The sequence below is a fragment of the Pseudonaja textilis genome, chromosome Z, assembly GCF_049901715.1.
Source record: "Pseudonaja textilis isolate UNSWEBS1 chromosome Z, rPseTex1.2, whole genome shotgun sequence".
NCBI lineage: Eukaryota > Metazoa > Chordata > Lepidosauria > Squamata > Elapidae > Pseudonaja > Pseudonaja textilis.
Window position 1 is genome coordinate 15,346,000 of NC_142008.1, and position 22,384 is coordinate 15,368,383.

Genomic DNA, 22,384 nt, shown 5'->3' on the forward strand with positions numbered 1-22,384 from the left:
GCTGCTAATATAATTATATCCAATACAGTTAATAGATTCTAGTTGTCTTCCAGCTAGAAAATTGCTCTGAGGGTTAACTAGCTGAAAATTGCATATTAAGAAAAGAACCTGCAGGTGGTGCTAAGATTATATGAGTTAGAAAAATAGTGATTCCTGATTTAAAGCTGTGCTCTAAAAAAAAAAGTTAACTGGAAGGTGTTTTTCACAGAACTTTTATTGTGTGTAGTGCACAGATCTCTCCAGAATCTCCTGTAAATTGGTTCTACCTGACTATTCTGTATCCTGTACAGTGGTGGATTTGTTCTGTATCCTGTACAAATGCAGATAGATAAACTCCACAAACATCCATAACAAAGTACTTTTATTGGTTCATCAGGAATCCTCATAACTCACATTTTTGACGTTCTTTAATGACCAATCCTTTGCATATCTGTCTTGTAGCTAAAAAGATGATAAAGCCTCAATCCCATGATAATTGAAGGGCTGCATGATATTAATCTTTCTATCCCATAGTCGTAGAGGTAGGGAGTAGAGCTGCTACCACGAGGCTGTGTTCAGGCAAGAGAGAGAGGAAACCTCCCCCAACCCCTCGAGGGTCAGTTTAGTGGCCAATAAAGAATACAGATGTGGTCACATGATATGGACTACATTTCTCAGGATACCCTAACTACATTTTCCATGATGCATTCCCTTAAGGGGACAGCTCACAATTGCTACCTAATTATCCAATTCCCATACACTGGCTGGACAGCACACTCCCTGCCTGGAATTGTAAATTCCACTATTAAAAGAAGAAGAAAAAATTATTCAGAGTTTTGTTTTTTTTTGTAATATGCACTTGTTTACACTACATATAGAACAATTTTTTTAAAAGGTTTGAAACTGCTCCTAGCATGAGAACAAAGAAGTTACTGCTCAATTATTCTGTGGAATAACAGATACTATCCAGCTTAGTAACTTGTAGTTGATGTCTAGTTAGCTTACATGAATACTGGTTGAATACAGGTAGTCCTTGAAGTTATGACAGCCCCATCTCCAAATTATTTATGACTCAGTTCTGATAACTGTCCCAACTTGACTGGATGTCAGGCTTTTGGCAATGGAGCCCATTAATGGCTGTTTTCAGCTAAAATGGCCCACAGCAAACAATGGGCTTACAACTGTAGAAGTTGCTTCCTGACCACCACAAAAAAGGTAATATGATGGCCTGCTTTGTGACTGTGTTACAATTTAACTATAATGAGTAGGCTCCATTATGGTCATAAGCCAAGATTACCTGTAGTATCTTTTTATTTTTAAATTATTCAGTATCAATATGATGTATAGCAGTGCTTCTTAAATTTGTAGCTTTCATGTTGCCTTCTGACTTTTAAAAATAAGAGCTAAGGTTAGATTTATTGTTATTAAAGATAAAAATTGGTGTGCCTGTAGAATATTTACTGAATCACATTTAACACCACACTATTTCTTCTAAGCTCCTCATTCTCCATAAAACAGAAGTAGCTTCTTTCAAAAACATGTCTTTTAACATGTATACATTTTGGATAAATATCTCTAGCAAATATGTCGGTTATGGTGTTATGGGTTATTCATTCACCTAATGCTTGCACCTTTCTCAGTGTCAAGCTACACATTTGGCATGTGTGTATGTTCTTTTGTTTTACAGCAAGCCTGTGGTTATGAGTTCACCAGCAAACTCCATCGAATGTACACAGACATGAGTGTTAGTGCCGATCTTAACAACAAATTCAACAACTTCATAAAAAATCAAGACACCGTCGTAGATTTGGGAATTAGCTTTCAAATCTATGTTCTTCAGGTATTTGAAAAGGAAATGTATCTATTTGTGCTTTCATTTGTATGTGTCCACGCTTAGCATGTAATTTTGATGGTACAAGAAGGGTACTTCTGCTGAGTCTAGCTTTCAGATACTATAGTGAATATAGAATGCCACTGAAGGATGGAGGGAAGGTTACTGCCAAAGCAGTGATCAGTAAACAGGACTTGAGCCCAGATCAAGAAAATAGTTTATGAAAGTTCCAAGTAACATCCTCCAAAGTAAAAGACTCTGAAACTATTATGTTCTCAAAGATCCATTTTGTTGGAGAGGTCATATTAGCACATCTGGGGAAAACCCGAATCTGAGAGTTCAGGGTTTTCCCTAACCCAAAGAAAGCAAAAATCCAACCCCTGCACCTAACTGTCCATCACATGGCCCAATAAGATCTTTTCCCCAAATGGAGATATCCTCCAGTCACTCCATTCCAAGTGCAGAGTGATCTGTCCTTGACTCTCCAGGAAAGGAATGCTTTCGTGGCTAATCTCCCACAGCTCCTTGAAATCCCCCTCCCAAATTCCCAAGCACTGAATATGGCAGCTGAGAAACCTCAAAAGAAAAATGGCTTCCAAAGCTGACATCCACACCACCTTAATTCTCATGGCAATGAAAAGGGGAGGAATGCAAGCACGCTCATATAGTCCTCAACGTATGAACATTGTTTGAATGCTTGTTTGAACTCATAATGGCACTGAAAAAAATGACTTATGACTGATCCTTGTACTTGTGACTGTCACAGTATCCCCAAAACCATGTGATCAGAATTAGGAGGGTTGAAAACCAGCATACATTTACAAAAGTTGCAGGGTTCTGATGTCAGGTGATTTTTCAATATAGGACTTCCCAACCTGCTTCCAGTAAGCAAAGTCAGTGGGAAAAGCTGTATTCACTTTAATGACAATGGTGATTCTCTTAATAATGATGGCAAAAAGTCATAAAACAAGTGTGACCATGTTCAAAATAGCAGAATTGCTTAGCAATGGAAATTCAAATCTCAATTGTCCTATGTGAAGAGTTAGCTGTGCTTGCAAGATTTAGTGATTATACTGCTCTAATAGCAGTAGTTTTAGATCTGCATACTACAGGTGAAACTCAAAAAATTAGAATATTGTGCATTTATTTCAGTAATGCAACTTAAAAGGTGAACCTAATATATGAGATAGACTCATTACATGCAAAGCAAGATAGTTCAAACCGTGATTGTCATAATTGAGATGATTATGGCTTACAGCTCATGAAAACCCCAAATCCACAATCTCAGAAAATTAGAATATTGTGAAAAGGTTCAATATTCTAGGCTCAAAGTGTCCCGCTCTAGTCAGCTAATTAAGCCATAACACCTGCAAAGGGTTCCTGAGCCCTTAAATGGTCTCTCAGTCTGGTTCAGTAGGAATCACAATCATGGGAAAGACCGCTGACCTGACAGTTGTGCAGAAAACCATCACTGACACCCTCCATAAGGAGGGAAAGCCTCAAAAGAAATTGGATGTAATTGCAAAAGAAGTTGGATGTTCCCCGAGTGCTGTATCAAAGCACATTAATAGAAAGTTATGTGGAAGGGAAAAGTGTGGAAGAAAAAAGTGCACAAGCAGCAGGGATGACCGCAGCCTGGAGAGGATTGTCAGGAAAAGGCCATTCAAAAGTGTTGGGGACTTTCACAAGGAGTGGACTGAGGCTGGAGTCAGTGCATCAAGAGCCACCACACACAGACGGATCCTGGACATGGGCTTCAAATATCATATTCCTCTTGTCAAGCCGCTCCTGAACAACAAACACGTCACAAACGTCTTACCTGGGCTAAAGAAAAACAGACCTGGTCTGTTGCTCAGTGGTCCAAAGTCCTCTTTTCTGATGAGAGCAACTTTTGCATCTCATTTGAAAACCAAGGACCCAGAGTCTGGAGGAAGAATGGAGAGGCACACACTGCAAGATGCTTGAAGTCCAGTGTGAAATTTCCACAGTCTCTGTTGATTTGAGGAGCCATGTCATCTGCTGGTGTTGGTCCACTGTGCTTCATTAAGTCCAGGGGCAATGCAGCCGTCTACCAGGATATTTTGGAGCACTTCATGCTTTCTTCCGCAGACGAGTTTTATGGGGATGCTGACTTCATTTTCCAGCAGGACTTGGCACCTGCCCACACTGCCAAAAACACCAAAACCTGGTTCAATGACGATGGGATTACTGTGCTTGATTGGCCAGCAAACTCTCCTGACCTGAACCCCATAGAGAACCCATGGGGCATTGCCAAGAGAAAGATGAGAGACATGAGACCAAACAATGCAGAAGAGCTGAAGGCCACTATTGAAGCATCCTGGTCTTCTATAAGACCTCAGCAGTGCCACAGGCTGATAGCTTCCATGCCACACTGCATTGAGGCAGTCATTGCTGCAAAAGGGGCCCAAACCAAGTACTGAGTACATATGCATGCTTATACTTTTCAGAGGTCCAATGTTGTTCTATGTACAATCTTTGTTTTATTGATTGCATGTAATATTCTAATTTTCTGAGATTGTGGATTTGAGGTTTTCATGAGCTGTAAGCCATAATCATCACAATTATGACAAATCACGGCTTGAACTATCTCGCTTTGCATGTAATGAGTCTATTTCATATATTAGGTTCACCTTTTAACTTGCGTTACTGAAATAAATGAACTTTTGCATGATATTCTAATTTTTTTAGTTTTACCTGTATCTGTTTCTTGGTCTGATCTACCTTTTAGGAGTACTTGTTTTCAGAATTTTTTCTTCCATTATAAACAACCTTCAACTTTTTAGGACCACTGAACAGAATAAATCTTCTTAGGGATGAGTTTTTTTCTCCCCTTTCTGTCTTCAGTTTATTTTTTTTCTAAAGCATTTTGTCAGCAACTATGAACATTACTTGACAACTTTTGTACGGTCCTCATTTTGATTATATTAAATTACATTTTTGATACCTGAGTTTACTGATAACATACAAAGCAGAGCAAACATTAATTGAATGTAAATCCTGAATATTTTGTAATCTTGTATACAAATTCCTTTCTATAGATGTTTTTTCGTATTTATACAACTTCCCCATTAACACAGAACATTTTTCACAGAAGTGTTAATGCAGTAGCATCTGTACAGATGAGTCAGAGGCAATTCTGAAAGAATATGATAGGATGCTGCAAAAAGAAGTCTTCACAGACACCAGCACCCCAAAATCTCTTGTAACATATTTATGATAATGCTCGGCAGCAACAACTGTAGTGGTGTTGCTTTTGACAAGATGAGAAGCCCATTTAAATGCTTCACATTTATGATTGGTCGAAGAACCTAGTGAGAAAAGTAAAGTAATAAAATCAAGGTTTTTTAGTGGCTAGTAGGGAAGTGAACATAATTTTCAGCATGCAGGAATAGTGTGATTGTTCCCTGATGATTTTGCCAAGAAAAGGAGCTGAAGAGCCTGGACTTTTTCTGCTATTTTAATTATTATCCATCATAGTCTACTTTTTCTTTTAAAGTCAGTTTACCTTTTTGTAGCATTTTGCTTTGTTTCCAGTATTACTGACATAAACATGTTTAAGAATTCGTAAGGAACCATGTTCAACCAAAGAGATTTTCCTTTATTTAGCTTTCCATGGATTTCTATACTTTATAATTTCAAATAAGCTTGTTCACAGTTCTGGGTCTCTGATTGTAATTGGATCTTGGTTTACTGTTCTTTTTCCTTTAAAGAATGGTAGCTGCTTTTTATATGTTTTTTTAGAATGATGTAATTTATTTTGGTGGTGTAAAAATTATTTTTCTTTTTCCAGGCTGGGGCATGGCCTTTGACCCAGGCACCTTCATCTACATTTGCAATTCCTCAGGAACTGGAAAAAAGTGTACAGATGGTAGGTTAGTAGGAGATTTATTGCAGATTTAACAATTTAAACTCTGTACATCAGCCTTAGAATAAACATTTCTGGAGTTTTGACTGTCATGAAGATGTACTTAATATAGCTTTTGGCTTGATCACAGCAACCTTTACAATTTCAATCATTGGATTACCATTTTACCTTAGTCGTTTTTGCTGAGAATTGTCACAGTTGGTATACATATCTGGAGGTTTATCTGCATTGGGAAGGTTCTTCACAAAGGTTTATCTGCTTAAGATGTAGATGATGCAAGCATATCATTCTTCTAATATAAAGTCCAAATCAATATCTTTACATATTCTATAGTTTTCCTTGTGCTAGATGAAAGGATAGAAGTTTCAACATTGCCTAGCATTGCAGAATGAATCATAAGCATACCTTCCTCAGTTTTCAAATTCTATTGAATGAAAATCCTATTAAAACTGAGGAAAGTTTGCCAACAATTCATTCTGTAATGCTAAACAAGACAAGTGTACTGACCTCTGAGGTAAGGCTTAAATAGGCTTTCTGGTTAAAGATAATTTTCAAGAATTTGGAATATCTATTAAGACAAACTGCCTTGAACAAGAAGATTAATTTATACATTACTATTACATGTCTTTTGCTAGATATTTTCTTAATATCTTATTATTCACATGGTATTTGTAACAGGAGAGAGTAAATATTAGCAATGGAGTCATCTTAAAAGGTGACTGGCTTCCTAACCCACCCACCCGCGAAATAGCCAAGTCTTGAAGGACTTATGGAACTATCAACTGGAGTGGGGGGGAGAGGAATGCTCCATAAGGCAGGTGGTGAATTAATAATCTTAGACTTACTTTGACTGGAAAATTGAATGAGTCTATATGCTCTTAGATTAATTACTTTGCGATTTCTTTTCTGTATTAACAAAATATATTTAGGAAGATTTTTGTTCTTGGTTTTTAGTCATAATATGTCTTTCTTGACCAACTATCAACTTTTTAGTGTTCAAATGTTTTCCCATTGCTTTCTTCCCTTACCCAAGCCATTGCTTGACAGTTGTTGTGTTTAATCAGAGGAAAATATCCCAAGTTTAGCTGCAAAGGTTTAACTATTGTTAGCAGTGACTTAATAATAATAATTTAAAGCATATAAAAAGCCTGAGTTGCTGATATAATCCGCATATTGAATATGCAACTCCTTTTTGTAAATATACCATTAAGATTGTGAGATTTCAAAGTAGATCTTCACTTCATCCAATTATGTTCATAGCATTAATCTCGCATTCTGGCAAAATTATATTTTCTCTGCCTTTATAAACTGTAAGACCTGGCAACCTCTACTGTTTCTATAAACTCCAAGCATAGATGCTTATAGTTTGACCTAGCTATTGAATTCAGGATCCTGGTTTTTACGGCATCGTATTTCTTTTCCTGAAGAAATTAAATTCTACAAAATGTGAAATTGCATATAGAGAAACTACATACACCCCCTTTTAAGGAATATGTTTATACCTGTGTATACTACAGACAAGGACATTTGTGTGGGGGAGAGATAGACTTTCTCATTAAATATTTATTCATTTATCTGTATCACACTTTTATTATTTTTAGAAGTAACTCAAGGCAGTGAACATATCTAATACTCTTTCTTCCTCTTACTTTCTGAACATCAACTCTGTGGAGTGAGTCAGGCTGAGAGAGTGACTAGCGCAAGATCACCCATCTGTCTTTCGTGGCTAAATTTGGACTAAAACACAACAGTCTTCTACTTTCTAGCCTGGTGCTTTAACCATTAGTTTTTTGTAATCTTTATTGTCTAGGAATGGTTCAGGCTTTTCCCCTCCTTTCATGAAAGACTTCACTGGAAGGTGTTCTCTCACATCTATTTTAACATTATTATAATTCAAACTTCATATATCAAGATCTTGGCTAATATCTACTTATTAGTATTTTTTTTATTGTGGAATGGTTTTTCTAATTAATATTTTATGTTCTGTACTTAAGGTTTTCTGAAACACCCATCCAAGTTTCTTGTTTCTTTGTGATTTGTCCTTACAAGGTCCCTCAACATAAATAAATAGTTGATTAATTATCTTCCCTCTATTTCCTATCTAGTGTTCTCGATTTTTTCATAAACTTGTGAAAAATTCCAAACTACTTGAAACAGTTTTTATATTCCTTCAATTAACTTTCAGCTCAGGTTTTATTTTACTTATTTTATTTATTTTTATTTTATTTTATTTATTTTACTGTCAACTTGCCAGCATCAAGAAAGAAGCCTTTGATCTTTGGCTTAAATTGATGATAATTTAAACAAAGCCCTGTATCTGTGTGTCTTGCCCCAACCTTCTCTTAGATTTCTGAAAAAAATGTATCCTCATTTCTTTGCCTTAAATTTACTTCCTTTGCAATTAATTAGTCAGAGGAATATAATACTTTTCTGTGATAAATCTGTTTCTTTGACCATGAACTTCTCAGAATCAGTTTAGCAAGGATGCTTCTCGTAATTCATTCTTTCTCTTTTTCTTTACTTCTTCCTTTCCCTTTAAGAGCTGAGTCTTTCTAGCAATCTCAAGGTTGGTAAATTAGGCAAAGAAGGGCTGTGCTTTGCCACTGAGATTAGTGTTTTAACAGAACCATTTACCAATCCTTAGTGTTGCTTTGTTCGTTGTAGGCAGTTACTGCTCCGTGTGGATGCTTTTAGAGTTTGTAAAAATCTACCGGAGGTATGAAGTGTTCTCTACTTTTATAGGCTAGGATGTGATTTCCAAGAATATTCTAAATAACTTTCTCAATTGCAACAGGTATGGCCCTGGGCTGCTCAGCAATGCCTGGATTGGCAGATTGAGTTGGGTACCTTAGTACCCAAATAAACTGCTTTGAAACTCATCAAATCTGGTACCCAACACATTTTGACCTGAAATTTTTGTCCCAGTGCTCATTGTTTGTGTGGTACTCAATGCACAAGCTAGAATTTGTCAGTGTCAGCTGCCTCGTGAATCACTACATTATTCCTTATGAGAAAAATGTTTTTGGTACTCATCATGTCTCCGAGAACCAATTAAGGATGAGAACTGAGGTACCACTGTATATCTGAGAAGACCAGTTGACTGGTGAAGAATAAAACTGTCCCATAATAGCAACACTTAAAAATCATTTCCACTCCCGATAATAAATTCTATAGGCATTTTCTTCTTTTTGTTATTGGTTACCAATTTATGGTTTTACATTGGGGTCTGAAAAGTTCAAAACTGCAAATCATGCATCCAAGCTCCAATGAACATAGGAATATAGTGTCATCAATTGCAAAAGGCAGTTTTATTTATTTCCATCACGCCTTTATTGTTTTTATAAATATATGAAGGTAACAAATATAAAAAATACTCCTTCTTACTCCTCTTTTCCCCATAACAACAATCTTATGAGTTAAGCTGAACTAAGAGAGAGAGAGAGAGACTGGACCAAGATCATCCAGTTGACTTTCATGCTTAAAATGGTATTAGAATTCACAATCTCCTTGTTGCTTGTCTGGTACCTTAACCACTAGACCAGGGATGTCAAACTCGATTTCATTGAGGGCCACATCAGGGTTGTGTTTGCTCTCGGAGGGCCGGGGTGGGCGTGGCCATGGTGGGCGTGGCCAGCTCAACATCACTCGTGTCTGGGGCACCTGTGGTGGCCAAATGCTAAAGCAGAACTTCCCGAAACCTTTCCTCACCCTCATTATAATCTTCCTTCCTTCCTTCCTTCCTTCCTTCCTTCCTTCCTTCCTTCCTTCCTTCCTTCCTTCCTTCCTTCCTTCTTTTCTTTTTCTTTGCCTCTTCATTCTCCTTTCTTCTTCCTTCTCTGTCCTTATTTTTTCTTGTTCTTTTCCTACCTTTCCTTCTTTTTCTTTGTCTTTTCTCTTTCCCTTTCTCACTTCCTGTCCCTTGCATGCTGAAATGCAAAAGGGGAAACATTTCTCTTTTTGTTTTGTTTTTAGTTTGTTTTGCTAGGTCTATGCCAGCAAAAACGGAGCCCAGGGGGCACATGCCTCTTCCCGCACCCCATTTTCAGCCACGATGGCCTCCTGCAGCCCTCTTCCAACAAAAACAGAGTGCGGGAGTGCATGCAGTTTGTTTCCAGGCCGGCCCCACAGGCCAGATCTAAGCATCCTAAGGGCCTTGATTTTGACACACCTTCACTAGACTGGAACAGCTTGCACTCTATGATGATACTTTTATCACCATCAATCAACAACACCTGCCTTTCCCTGGTTCCTGGGAAGGGCTTTATACATGGATAAAAATCTGAAATCTAGTCTACATTTCTGACTACCTGTGTGGCCAACCATGTAATAAAGAGAGGAGGAGGAGGAATAAAATTCATAGAAGGAGAAGTTGGTCATTATCAAGTTTGCATCCAATTTTTTCATAAAACTACATCTGCTTTAAGTACAAAAAAAATCCCAGCAAAATAATATAGATAATCAAATGCTGAAAAAATTCTGAAAGGGACAATTTTGTGATCTGGTTTTGAAAATGCCAAGCACATAAATGTTACCCTAAGCCAGCAACACCACTTGATATTCAAAAAATACAGATATCAGAATTCCAGGTTCTAATAAATAGGTGGTAACTAGTTAGAGAATGAAAAGCAGTAGATGGGTAGAGTAGAACTAGTATCATATTGGCATCCGTTTCTAGTGTATTTATTTATGTTCCTATAACATACCATCCTTAACGTTGTAACTTATGAAGGTAGCTCCTCTCCCAGCTCTTGGGGCTTCTAGCTGCCTTCTTGATTCCGACATTTGTAAAAAAAAAAAACTTAGTTTCTAATCATTACTGTAGAGCAGGGGTGTCAAACTGGCAGCCCACAAGTCGGATGCGTCATGCACAGGCCACACCCACCCTAGCTCTGCAAATGGGAAAAACATCGTGAAATGTCACGTGACAGCAACGTGACACGGCGAGTTTGACACCCGTGCTGTAGAGGTATACCATATAATCTGGAATGAATAATATAAACTCTTCATTTAAATATTTTCTGAATCTCCTGGTTTATAATGAGAAATTAATATAGGGAATTATGAAAAATTAATAAAATGGTACGATTAAATCAAGAGGAATCATGCTTTTGAGGATGCTTAACCAAAACCTTATAATCAGAGCAATATTCTGCAGACTTGTAAAGGAAAAGCAAATTTATCTCAAATACATTACATGTAACTTTGTAAGATATATTACCCTTTTTTTTTTTTTTTTTGCAGGAATAGCCATTCACCTGATACATACATATAAACTGATAGCTTGAATATGCATAGTGATTAATCTAAAAACTTTATTCAGAACTTACTTCCTGTAAATATCTCCTACAACCAGACACATTCCTAGGAATTGCAATTCAAACACATCGGGATGATACCTGATAATAAAAAGTTGCAAGGAAGTTTAGTAGGGAAATAATTGTTTAAAATCTTGAAGAGGCTGCCAGGTTCCAAAGAATTTTGGCCAAAATTTCTCTTGTGGTCCATTAAATTCCTTACTAAACCAATATGGGATCCAAATGTGGCTGGCATAATGTCAGTGGCATTCAAGACAGCTGTTGGAGAAATGACAGAATGTTTAGCTTTTTGCGTGTGTACTTCTTTGCAGCTAGATAAAATTCCTAATTGACTTCCTTGCACACTTTGCAAATGGAAGGCTAATTTGATCCTCAAGGAGAACTTTGTGTTTATCAAATTATCTTTGCTTTCTGATTCACTAGAGGAAATTGGCTAATATTATTTGAATTTAGCAAGAATTTGCTTTTTCTTTTTAGTTCATTTCAGCTAGGTCCTGAAGGGGAAAAAGAGCTATGAAATAGAAAATTTATTCTTTCTTCTTTTAAATCTCATGACAGCAGTAGGAGAAGACCCACACCCCATACTAAGTTCTGAGGCTTGGGAATAAAATTTAAATCAGTTAAATTAAGTTAAATGATATTATTATACTAACTTCCACTCTGCGTATTAATTTCATTTAGTCGACCATTAACATAAGTAAAAAGTGATAAATGTATCTTAATAAAAATATATTAAAACACCAATTAAGGTGTGTGCACTTGACTTATGGAATTAAATAGGTACTCATATAATAAACATTTTTAATATTTCATCATAACTCATTAATGTGAGATTTATCTTTTTACAATCAGTGTAGCAAGAGATTCAAAATATTTTTGGAATTATTTGAGAATCTGTGAAAGCTTGTTCCATTTTTCTTCCATCAAAGGACAAATTGTTCTAAGTGCTGTTTAAATTTTCTCAAACCCCCCCCCCCCAACTTGTCCTGTTAAAATAAAGAGCTAAAGGAATGGAGGTACTATTGTTCTGTATGTTTTTGTTATGATATCAGACTACTGTACAATCTTCTCAGGGGTGGCTTCTTATTGAGAACGAATTTGCAACTTTTGAAGCCCAGTTTTGGGACTGAGGTTCCTAAATTTCTTTTAAATTGTCATCTAAGAACAAATAGCTAGTTAGAACATTTTCCACATTCTTTATGTATGTCTTTAGGAGTTTGAGATGCCCAGTGAATAAAAAAGTCCAATTTCCCCTGCCTATGGATGATGTGTACTTCTTAAAAGTAGTTCCCAGTTTCCTTACAGTCTCCATTTTCAAATGGGACTGATAGGGATTTCAGGCACATTGTTGCCATGTTATATAAAAATGCACAGATTCGTTTAAAAGAAGGTCTGAGTATAACAATCAGAATAGAGCTGGAAGGGACCTTGGAGGTCTTCTAGTCCAACCCTCCACTCAAGCAGAAAACTTCATACCATTTCAGGCAAGTGATTGTCCATCTTTTCTTAAAAACCTCCAGTGATAAAGCACCCACAACTTCTGAAGTTGTGTAATAATTATAACTATATATTTTAAAAAGGATGAATTCTTTCTACAGGTAGTAGTCCTTGACTTAAAACAGTTCATTTAGTGACTGTTCAAAGTTACAACAGCATTGTAAAAAGTGACTTATGGCCCCTTTTTACCATTGCAGCATCCCTGTGATCACGTGAACTGACTTATATTTACAATGGTTGCAGAGCCCCGGGGATCACATGAACACCTTTTGCAACTTTCTGGCAAGCAACATCAATGGGGAAACCAGATTTATTCAACATCCATGTTACTAACTTAACCACTGCAATGATTCACTTAACAACTGTGGCAAGAAAGTCATAAAATGGGGCATAGCTCACTTAACAAATGTCTCACTTAGCCACAGAAATTTTGGGCTCAGTTGTGGCCATAAGTCAAGGATTACCTGTGGTAGCAAATTGTAATGGTATGTGGAAATGATCACCGACTGGACAACTAGTGTGTAAAAGATCTGTCAGCCCACAAGAAAGTTTCCATAGGAATTTTTTCAGATAGGACCTTCTTTAATTTTTTATTGGGGGTGGGGGGGTGGGAGGGGGCAGGGGGAAAAAGGTGGGGAGAAATACTTTCAATCTTGCAAGATTCTGTTAACGTACAATTTTATTGTAAATGAGTTTTACAATAAAAATAGAGCTAATTGTGCTTCTTGACTGGGCTATCTTGCAGGGCATAAATAAATTAGATTTGGATTTTCAGGTTGGGGAAGAAGAATTAGAATTTTAGACATCCTGGGTAGCTTTGAATAAATCAGTGTTTATCATCTGTGTGAAGATGAATGAATGTACACTGAGAAATAGTAAAAAATCATTGCTATTTCTATTGGTATGATGTGACATTCAGTTGTGTTTTGCTTTTATCATCCAATGTTCTTCATTCAGAAGTGGAACTTTTTTTACAATATATAGATGAATATTTTTATTATGTGCAGTTCAATTATTCCATCTCTAATCTTAGATAGGCTATCTAAAATGTTTATTTTTAATTAAGCCGATTGTTGTGTTTCAGATATGGTTATTATTTTTAATGTTTTTAAACATAATCTTTTTTTTCTTCTTTTACATATTGTTTTAAATCCCCTGATATAATTTAACCAAAATAATTGTCTTGTTTTTCAGTTTGAATTATTTTACAGTCAGCATTTCAGTGGAAGAAAACTTACCTGGTTACATTATCTTTGCACAGGTAAAATAAATTTACATGATCCTTAGTTTTTGAAAGCATAACTCTAATTTTTTTTTTTTTTGCTTAGATGAAATGTATACTGCACGTCTTTTGAAGTTATGATGATGATAATGATAATGAAACTTTAAATTTAAATGATTTGCTCTGTCTTAGCTAATCTGGTTTTCTTAATATATCTCACTTGGATATTTTTATTACATCTCTTCTAATTGTTATCTGAAAAATCAATTGTTTTAAATTTCGTTTTTTACATTCTCGATTGACAGTTATTTTCAGGAAAAAAATTTAAAAATAAATGTCATTGGTATGGATTGAAACAAGAAAATTTTATAATAAAAATGGATTTAGGCATGCAGATAGTCCTTGGTTGGTGGCTATTTGTTCAGTGATCAATATATGATAGTACTGAAGGAGTGGTAGAAAGTTTTGGCCCTCCCGCCAAGCACCTCCCCAGTTATGTGATCTGAATGCTTGGCAACCAGTCTGTACTTGTACAGCCATCACATGATCACCATTTGTGACCTTCACTATTGGTTTCCCACAAGCAAAATTGAGTCTCAGGGATATCATACTCCATAGCACATGCACACACAGCATCTTGGTGCCAAGGCACACTTGTCTTCCCAGTTGCAGCCTTGCTATGCTTATGCTGTAGTGACCCCTGCACATCATCTCTTACCAGGTAGCAGTCAGTCCCTGGTTCTATTATATTCATGCCACATCGCAGCACCCACTTGTAAGCTTTCCTCTCGAGTTCCTCACTGATTTTTTATTTCTGTGAAGTCAGCAGGAAATAATCTTGAAGATCCTTGATTAATAATCACAATTTGGGGGACTTTCTGGATTGCCCCCATTAAGCAGATGCAGTCACGTGATGTTGTACTTTATGATCATATGACTTAGCGACGGGAAAACCTGATGCAGTTCTGGTGCTTTGAACAAAGGCCTACCGTACTGAAATTCTGAGCTTGAACGAAAATTTCACATGTTTGAGGAAAGGACGAAAGCATCATAGAAAAAAGTCAAACATAAGCAAGTGGTAGCATGTAGTTGATTTTGGCTGATTGAAGGAGGGGGGAACAAACCCTAAATACAGCTTGACCAAGTTAGGATTTGGATAGAGATCACCAAGGAACCCCAAGATTATAAACTAGACATTCTAAGAGCCATGGTGGCGCAGTGGTTAGAATGTAGTATGAAATCCGCTGATTTCCAGTTGCCAGCAGTTCAGCAGTTTGATTTTTGACCAGCTGAAGATTAACTCAGCCTTCCATCCTTCTGAAGTCAATAAAATGAAGACCCAGATTGCTGGGGGCAAAATGCTGACCTTATAAACAGCTTAGAGGGGGCTTTAAAGCACTACGAAGTGGTATTTAAGTGTTATTAAGTGTTATTAAGTGTTATTGCTACTGCTAGACAGGGGAAACTGGAAAAAAATTTCCAATGAAAAAGTGTATCGGAGAGAGAAAAAAATGAAAGAAGATGGTGGCAAACTACTGCTTTGTAGCCCACACTGTTTTCCATAAACCAAAGGATACGTGAATATATATTCACATAACCACCAGGAAACTTTGTTCAAGAGAGTGAATTTTTGGAGCACTAGATATAAATGTTATGACAATCAAGGTCTTTACAGTGCCCACTTATGTACAATTTATTCAAATCCTTCCTTGCCTTGTTACAATCAGCTGAATCAAGCATTGTAACTTAATTTTTTTAAATGCTCAAAGTACAGGTAGTCAACTTACAACTGTTCATTTAATGACCATTCAAAGTTACAATAGTACTGAGAAGAGGTGACTTATGGCTATTTTTCATACTTAAGACAGTTGCAGCATCCTTACAGTCACATGATCAAAATTCAGATGCTCGGCAACTGATTCATATTTATGATGGGTGCAGTGTCCCTGTGATCTCGGTTTGCAAACTCCTGACAAGCAAAGTCAGTTAGAAAGCCAGATTTGCTTAACAACTGTATTACTAACTTACCAGCTGCAGGGATTCACTTAACAACTTTGGAAAGAAAGGTCGTAAAATGGGGCAAATCTGTCTTAACAATTGTCTTGCTTAGCAGCATAAATGTGGGGCTCAGTTGTGGTTGTAAGGACTACCTATAGTAATCTTTTTAAAAAATCTAATTTCTCTTCAGGACAGTCTTGCAAATTCAGTTCTTGTTTTGCTGTACTCTTGGATCAAATATCGCTTTCTTCCTGCCGCCAGGTTGGAGAACAAAGTGAGGCTTTATTAATAATACTTGAGGCTTTTATTCAGTGAATTCATCAGCTTTATCCTTAATTTGCAGGTGAGGTCAAAATGAATTATTTGTCCAAGCCCTATGTAGCCATGGTTACCACCTACCAAATGGCAGTGCTGCTGGCCTTTAACAATAGTGAAATCGTCAGTTACAAAGAGCTCCAGGATAGCACACAAATGAATGAGAAGGAACTGACCAAAACTATCAAATCCTTACTTGATGTCAAAATGATCAACCATGACTCAGATAAGGTAAGTTACCAAAAAAATGACACATTTGAGAGTGTCACATTTGAGAGTGGGGGCATTTTTCTATCATATGTTTTAAAAAAATAGGAATAATAGATGGTACAAATAAGAAAAACAGGTACAGGTAGAGAAATACAGAGAGATTATCAACAAAACTAAATTATTATGAAGCAAATATATTCTATAACTATATAACTATAGAGAGGATAAAATGAAAATGTATTTATAATTGCTGTAAAAAACATCAGAAATTATTACTTTGTATCTTTTTTCTTTTATTACCTTTTTTCTTTTATTATTCACATTACTTTTCTTTATTTATCTTTAAATTTATTAGATTTTCCTTTGAGAAAAACCTCTTTAATGAAAATTAGTAAATTAAAAAAGCTTATAATATTGTAAGATACTTCATAGCCTAACAGCACGCAAATCATATAATTATAAACCAAGAATACCAATAAGACATTTAGAGTAAGTACGCTTGAGATTGTGATTTTATTTTATTTCAAAAAGATCGGCTTAATTCAGTGTAATACTTGTTTACAGCTGTCTTTCACAGTACTCTTTTCAAACTTGGATACTGTCCTCTTTGTAAAAAAAATACCAGTCTACATGGACAGATTACCTATCTAGAATCTCTAATCTGTGCTCTCCAAGCAGAAATTAGGTGCCCATCTATTGAGCTGCCGTGCTACCAGCCCCCTTTACCACAAAGATCCTACAGGAAAAGGGCAATATGGACAACCATGGGATCTAGCAGGGTGAGAGCTGTGGACTATAAACACAAAACTTTTGCTGTGTCCCAGCATAACAGATATAATGCCCTTGCTGACCTTAATAGGGACACTAAAGTGTCAGGTCAAGGTAGTTGTGATAATGATAACTTAAGTAAGCCGGGGATCATGGTCCTAGAAGAAGAACTTACTTTGGAAAGGAGAAAGTGTGAATCAGGTATTACGCACCAGCCACACAAGAAGAGCAAGGCATCCAAAAAGAGAAGCCACCTTCTGGTTGAGGACTCAATTGTAAGGGATGTAAATTTAGGAAAGAATACTGAGGTTTTGAAAGAGGTCAGGTGTCTACCAGGTGCTACTGCCAGCAGAGACAAGAAGCGTATTCTTAAGATAGTCAAGAATGCCAGCAAGGGCTGTGCTGTTGATGCTATTATTACATTTTGGTACAAATGATCTTACCCAGAAGGATGTACTTTCTGTTCAGAAAGACTTCCAGAGCTTGGGGTATGAACTTAGTAATATGAGCTGTAGGTTTATCTTTTCAGAGGTTCTACCAGTATACAAGGAACAAAAAGGGAAAGGGCAGCATGTAGCAGAGTTTAATGTGTGGCTAAAGGAGTGGTGTAAAAGGGAAGGCTTTGGTTTTATTAGTCATGATGTCTGCAGCTAGTCCAATGAAAAACTGTACAAAAGAGATGGTTTGCATCCATCAAAGAAAGGGACTGAGTTACTTGGCATTAAATTCACAGATTTTCTGGATAAACATTTAAACTGAACAGCGGGGACAGAGAATTAATGGATTCGGAACATCTCTGTCCCCAGCAACCTAAAACTAATAAGGATACCAGTGCGTGCAAAATAGATGTTTGTGCAGGTAAGATTATCAATCTTGATGCCAACCAAAACCAAGCATTTAATAGTGAGTGCCATACCATGTGCACTAATCAAACAGGTGGCAAGAAGGGACAAGTAGGGACAGGAAGGCACAACACAGGTTATGTAGACGGGAAACACAGTGTCAGACATAAAGATCTCAAGGATCTATATACAAATGCACAAAGTCTGGGGAACAAGCAGGGTGAACTCGAACTACAAATACATGAAGGTAAATATGATGTAGTTGGAATAACAGAAACTTGGTGGGATGAAACCCATGACTGGAACATACTGGTAGAAGGATACAAACTATTCAAAAAAACCAGACCCCATAAAAGAGGAGGTGGAGTTGCACTGTTTGTAAAGGACCACTATATTGCTACAGAAATGCATGAAACCAAAGATGAAATCATCCTAGGTATATGGGTCAATATAAAAGAAAAAAAGAATGACATAGGTGTATATTATAGGCCACCCAATCAAGCAGAAAAATAGATGTCCTTTTTGCCAGCCAATGAACAAACATATGCAGGAAACACACAACAATAGTAATGGGAGACTTCAATTATCCTGATATCAATTGGAAAACTAATTCTGCACCAAGTGAGAAATCAAATAAGTTCCTAACCAACCTCGCTGACAACTTTGTTGTCCAAAAGGCAGAGGGTGAAACTAGAGGGACAGCCATACTGGACTTAATTCTTACAAACAGAGAAGAAGTGATAGAGGGAGTTGAAACTGCAGGAACCTTGGGTGAGAGTGACCATGTAATACTAGAATTCAACATAACACAAATACAAGCAACAGAACATAATGACACCAGAGTCTTGGATTTTAAAAAAGCTGATTTCAATAAACTCAGAGAGAACTTGGGAAAGATTCCATGGATGAAAATCCTAAAGGGGAAAACAACTCAAGAATCTTAGGAAATTCTAAAAAGTATGATCATAGAAGACCAGACCAGCACAATACCACTGAGAAAGAAAAACAAGAAATCCAAGAAGAAACCAGCATGGCTACACAAAGATCTCTCTGGCAAACTGAAAGAAAAAAAGGACAAGTACATAAAATGGAAAGAAGGACATACAACTAAGGCAGAATATCAGCAGATAGCCAGAATCTGCAAAGACGAAGTCAGGATAGCAAAGGCTCAGAACAAACAAAGACTTGCAACAAAAGTCAAAGATTATAAAAAAAGCTTCTTCTAACATATAAATAACAAGAAAAAAAATCAAGGAAACAGTCGGTCCACTAAAGAGAAAAGATGGCAAGGAAGTAACAGGCAACAGAGGGAAAGCAGAACTGCTTAACTCATTCCTTGCATCTGTCTTCACGCAAAAAGAAACTATAGCTCAACCCACGAAAAACATAACTGTAAAAGACAGACCAGAAATAAACGTTAAAAGAAGCAAAAAAATAGTAAGAGGACACCTGTCTGATCTTGATGAAAACAAATCACCAGGCCTGATGGATTACATCCCAGAGTTTTAAAGGAGCTGGCAGAGGTCATCTCACAACCACTGCACCGTATCTTTCAAAAATCCTGGAGCACTGGGGAACTACCAGAGGACTTTAAAAGAGCTGATGTGGTTCCCATCTTCAAAAAAGGAAAAAAAACAGACCCCGGAAACTATAGACCAATCAGCCTAATATCAATACCCAGGAAGATACTGGAAAAGATAAAAAAAAAAAAAACAGATCTGCCAACATCTAGAAACAAATAAAGTAATAACTAGCAGTCAGCACAGGTTTGTTAAGAACAGATCATGCCAAACCAATCTTATTTCATTCTTCAACACAATGACTAAATTATTAGACCAGCAAAATACTGTGGACATAATATATTTAGATTTCAGCAAGGCATTCAATAAAGTAGACCACAACCTACTTCTTAGTAAGCTAGAAAAAAGTGGAATAGATAGCACCACCACTAGATGGACGCGCAACTGGCTGGCAAACCATACTCAATGAGTAGTCCTTAATGGGTCTAAGTCTACATGGAGGGAAGTAAGCAATGGGGTGCCACAAGGTTCCGTCTTAGGCCCAGTACTCTTCAATATCTTCATTAATGACTTAGATGAGGGAATAGAAGGGGAACTTACAAAATTTGCAAATGATACTAAGCTGGCAGGAACAGCTAACACCCAAGAAAATAGGCTCAAGATCCAGATGGATCTTGACAGGCTAGAACACTGGGTCATGTCTAAACAAAATGAAATTCAATATAGAGAAAAGTAAAGTCCTACACTTAGGCAAGAAAAACTAAAAGTATACAAATAGACTGGGTGAAACCAGGCTCAATAGCAGTAACTGGGAGAGGGATCTTGGAGTCTTAGTGGACAACCAGCTAAATATGAGCCAGCAGCGTGCAGCAGCCACCAAAAAACTTAATGCAATCCTAAGTTGTATTAACAGAGGGATACAATTAAGATCAAGGGAAGTACTAATACCACTCTATAAAGCCTTAGTAAGACCACACCTAGAGTACTGCATCCAGTTTTGGTCACCACATTATAAAAAAGATGTTGAGTACAGAGAAGAGCAACCAGGGTGATTAGGGGACTGGAGGCTAAAACATACAATGAACAGTTGCAAGAACTGGGCTTGGCTAGTCTAGTGAAGAGAAGGACCAGGGGAGACATGATAGCAGTCTTCCAATATTTGAGGGGCTGCCACAGGGAGGAAGGGATCAAGCTATTTTCTGAAGCTCCTGTAGGCCAGACAAGAATAATGGATGGAAATTGAACAAGGAGAGATTTAACCTGGAAACAAGAAGAAACTTTCTGACCGTGAGAACAATCAACCAATGGAGCAGCTTGCCCTCAGAAGTTGTGGGAGCGCCATCAGTTGAGACTTTCAAGAAGAGATTGGACTGCCATTTGTCAGAAATGGTGTAGGGTCTTCTGCTTGGATGGGGGGTTGGACTAGATGACTTACAAGGTCCCTTCCAACTCTGATTATCTGTATCTGTATCATTTTCTGATCAAAAATTTGCACGTCCCCCTATTTAAGTTGGAAACACTTGTTCAGTTCAGTTCAAAAAAGACTATAGATAGTAAAGCATTAATGTAAATCATACATTTGCATTAAATTAAGATGAAAAGTTAAAAATTTTGGAAAGAGCATGATTCTGTTGATAAGACTGTAGTCCAAGAATGGTTTAAAGCAGGGCTATCAAACCTGCCGCCCATACTGGCCACGCCCATACCCAGTTTAGCAAAGGGGGGGAAGTCACAATACCTCACGTGATGACGCTGTGATGATGCAAGTTTGATACCCCTGGTTTAAAATTAAAATTGTATTCTATATTGAATTTACATTTTAAATACCAAGGTCTCCTAACCAAGGGTCCCCAACCCCATTCCACAGACCAGACTGGACCATGGCATGTCAGAAACCAGGCCGTGCAAACAATCCCCATCCACAGGGTTCAGGCAGCATGCAAAAACCACATCCCCTCCAGGGCACAGAAAAGCCTCGATCCAGGGAACTGGTCCCTAGTGCCCAAAAGGTTGGGGGCCGCTGCTCTGGACATCAAAGCAATTTAGTTAGCCATTTTACTAAAACCAGGTGTGGTTTTTTGGTCATGATGTATATAAGATGTTTTTGATAGGATTGAATTGTTGCTTCTTGTCACTCTTGCCCCCCCTCCCCCAACCTGTAAATAAAAATATGTTGTAGATTTGAAATACTTGTTTATGCATAACTGCTTAAAAAGTGTTATTAATGTACTTATCATTTTCCATCTTCATTTCTGTAAACCACCCAAATGCTTTTTCAGCTTCTTGAACATAGTCCTGATGTACTTGGCAAAGGACTTGAAATTCACAGATCCTTGAAGATTTATTTTAAATACAACTTGATGTTCATAAAAGAAAGAGAAAGGGAGGGGCAACCTCTAAGAATCCCATCGGTCATACTTTAGAATTGCAGCTCTCTATGTATTAATTCATGGATGCTTGAAAAGGACTTCAGAAGTCACTACAGATACATGTACTTTAAGGGCTTGCCTGCCTGTTCTACTGTAGCACAGAGAGGGCCCAAGACCTCGGTGAAACCATGAGATAACAAGTGTAAATTAGCTGATAGGGAAAAATTACCATTGTGTCATTCATAAGTTGATTGGTATACTAAATTGTTTGTTATTGGCTTAACATCCTGTATGCATCCTTTCACATGGCATGTAAATTAGCATGACATATCATATGAGCTTACCTAGTTGCAAATTACTCTAGAAATTGTGCCCATGTGATGACAAGGACATTGAAACTGTGTCACACTATATCGTATCCCTAACTCCCTGGGAGGCCATATAAATTTTACAGGAACCTTCTTCAGGATTTAAAACCATTCATTATAAGTGCCATAGCTCAATTTTGTATTCTACATGAAAGCAAAACATAAGAAGTCAAATAATATTTATCTTTTGTTTTAATGTACTACTTGATTTGATACATCTTAACAATTCATTATAGGGAATATTTTTATTTCATACCTATTAAT

The 22,384-nt window shown here is 37.1% G+C and overlaps 1 protein-coding gene across 5 annotated transcripts in view; it reads left to right on the forward strand.

Annotated features, from left to right (window-relative positions):
• CUL2 (cullin 2) overlaps positions 1-22,384 on the forward strand; it is a 71,267-nt gene that overhangs the window by 26,287 nt on the left and 22,596 nt on the right. For all 5 annotated transcript variants that reach the window (XM_026709992.2, XM_026709994.2, XM_087915555.1 and 2 more), the window contains exons 15-18: positions 1,667-1,819; positions 5,622-5,699; positions 13,703-13,769; positions 16,072-16,274. In XM_026709992.2, coding sequence (XP_026565777.2) covers positions 1,667-1,819; positions 5,622-5,699; positions 13,703-13,769; positions 16,072-16,274 — 501 coding nt within the window. The remainder of the gene's footprint in view (positions 1-1,666; positions 1,820-5,621; positions 5,700-13,702; positions 13,770-16,071; positions 16,275-22,384) is intronic.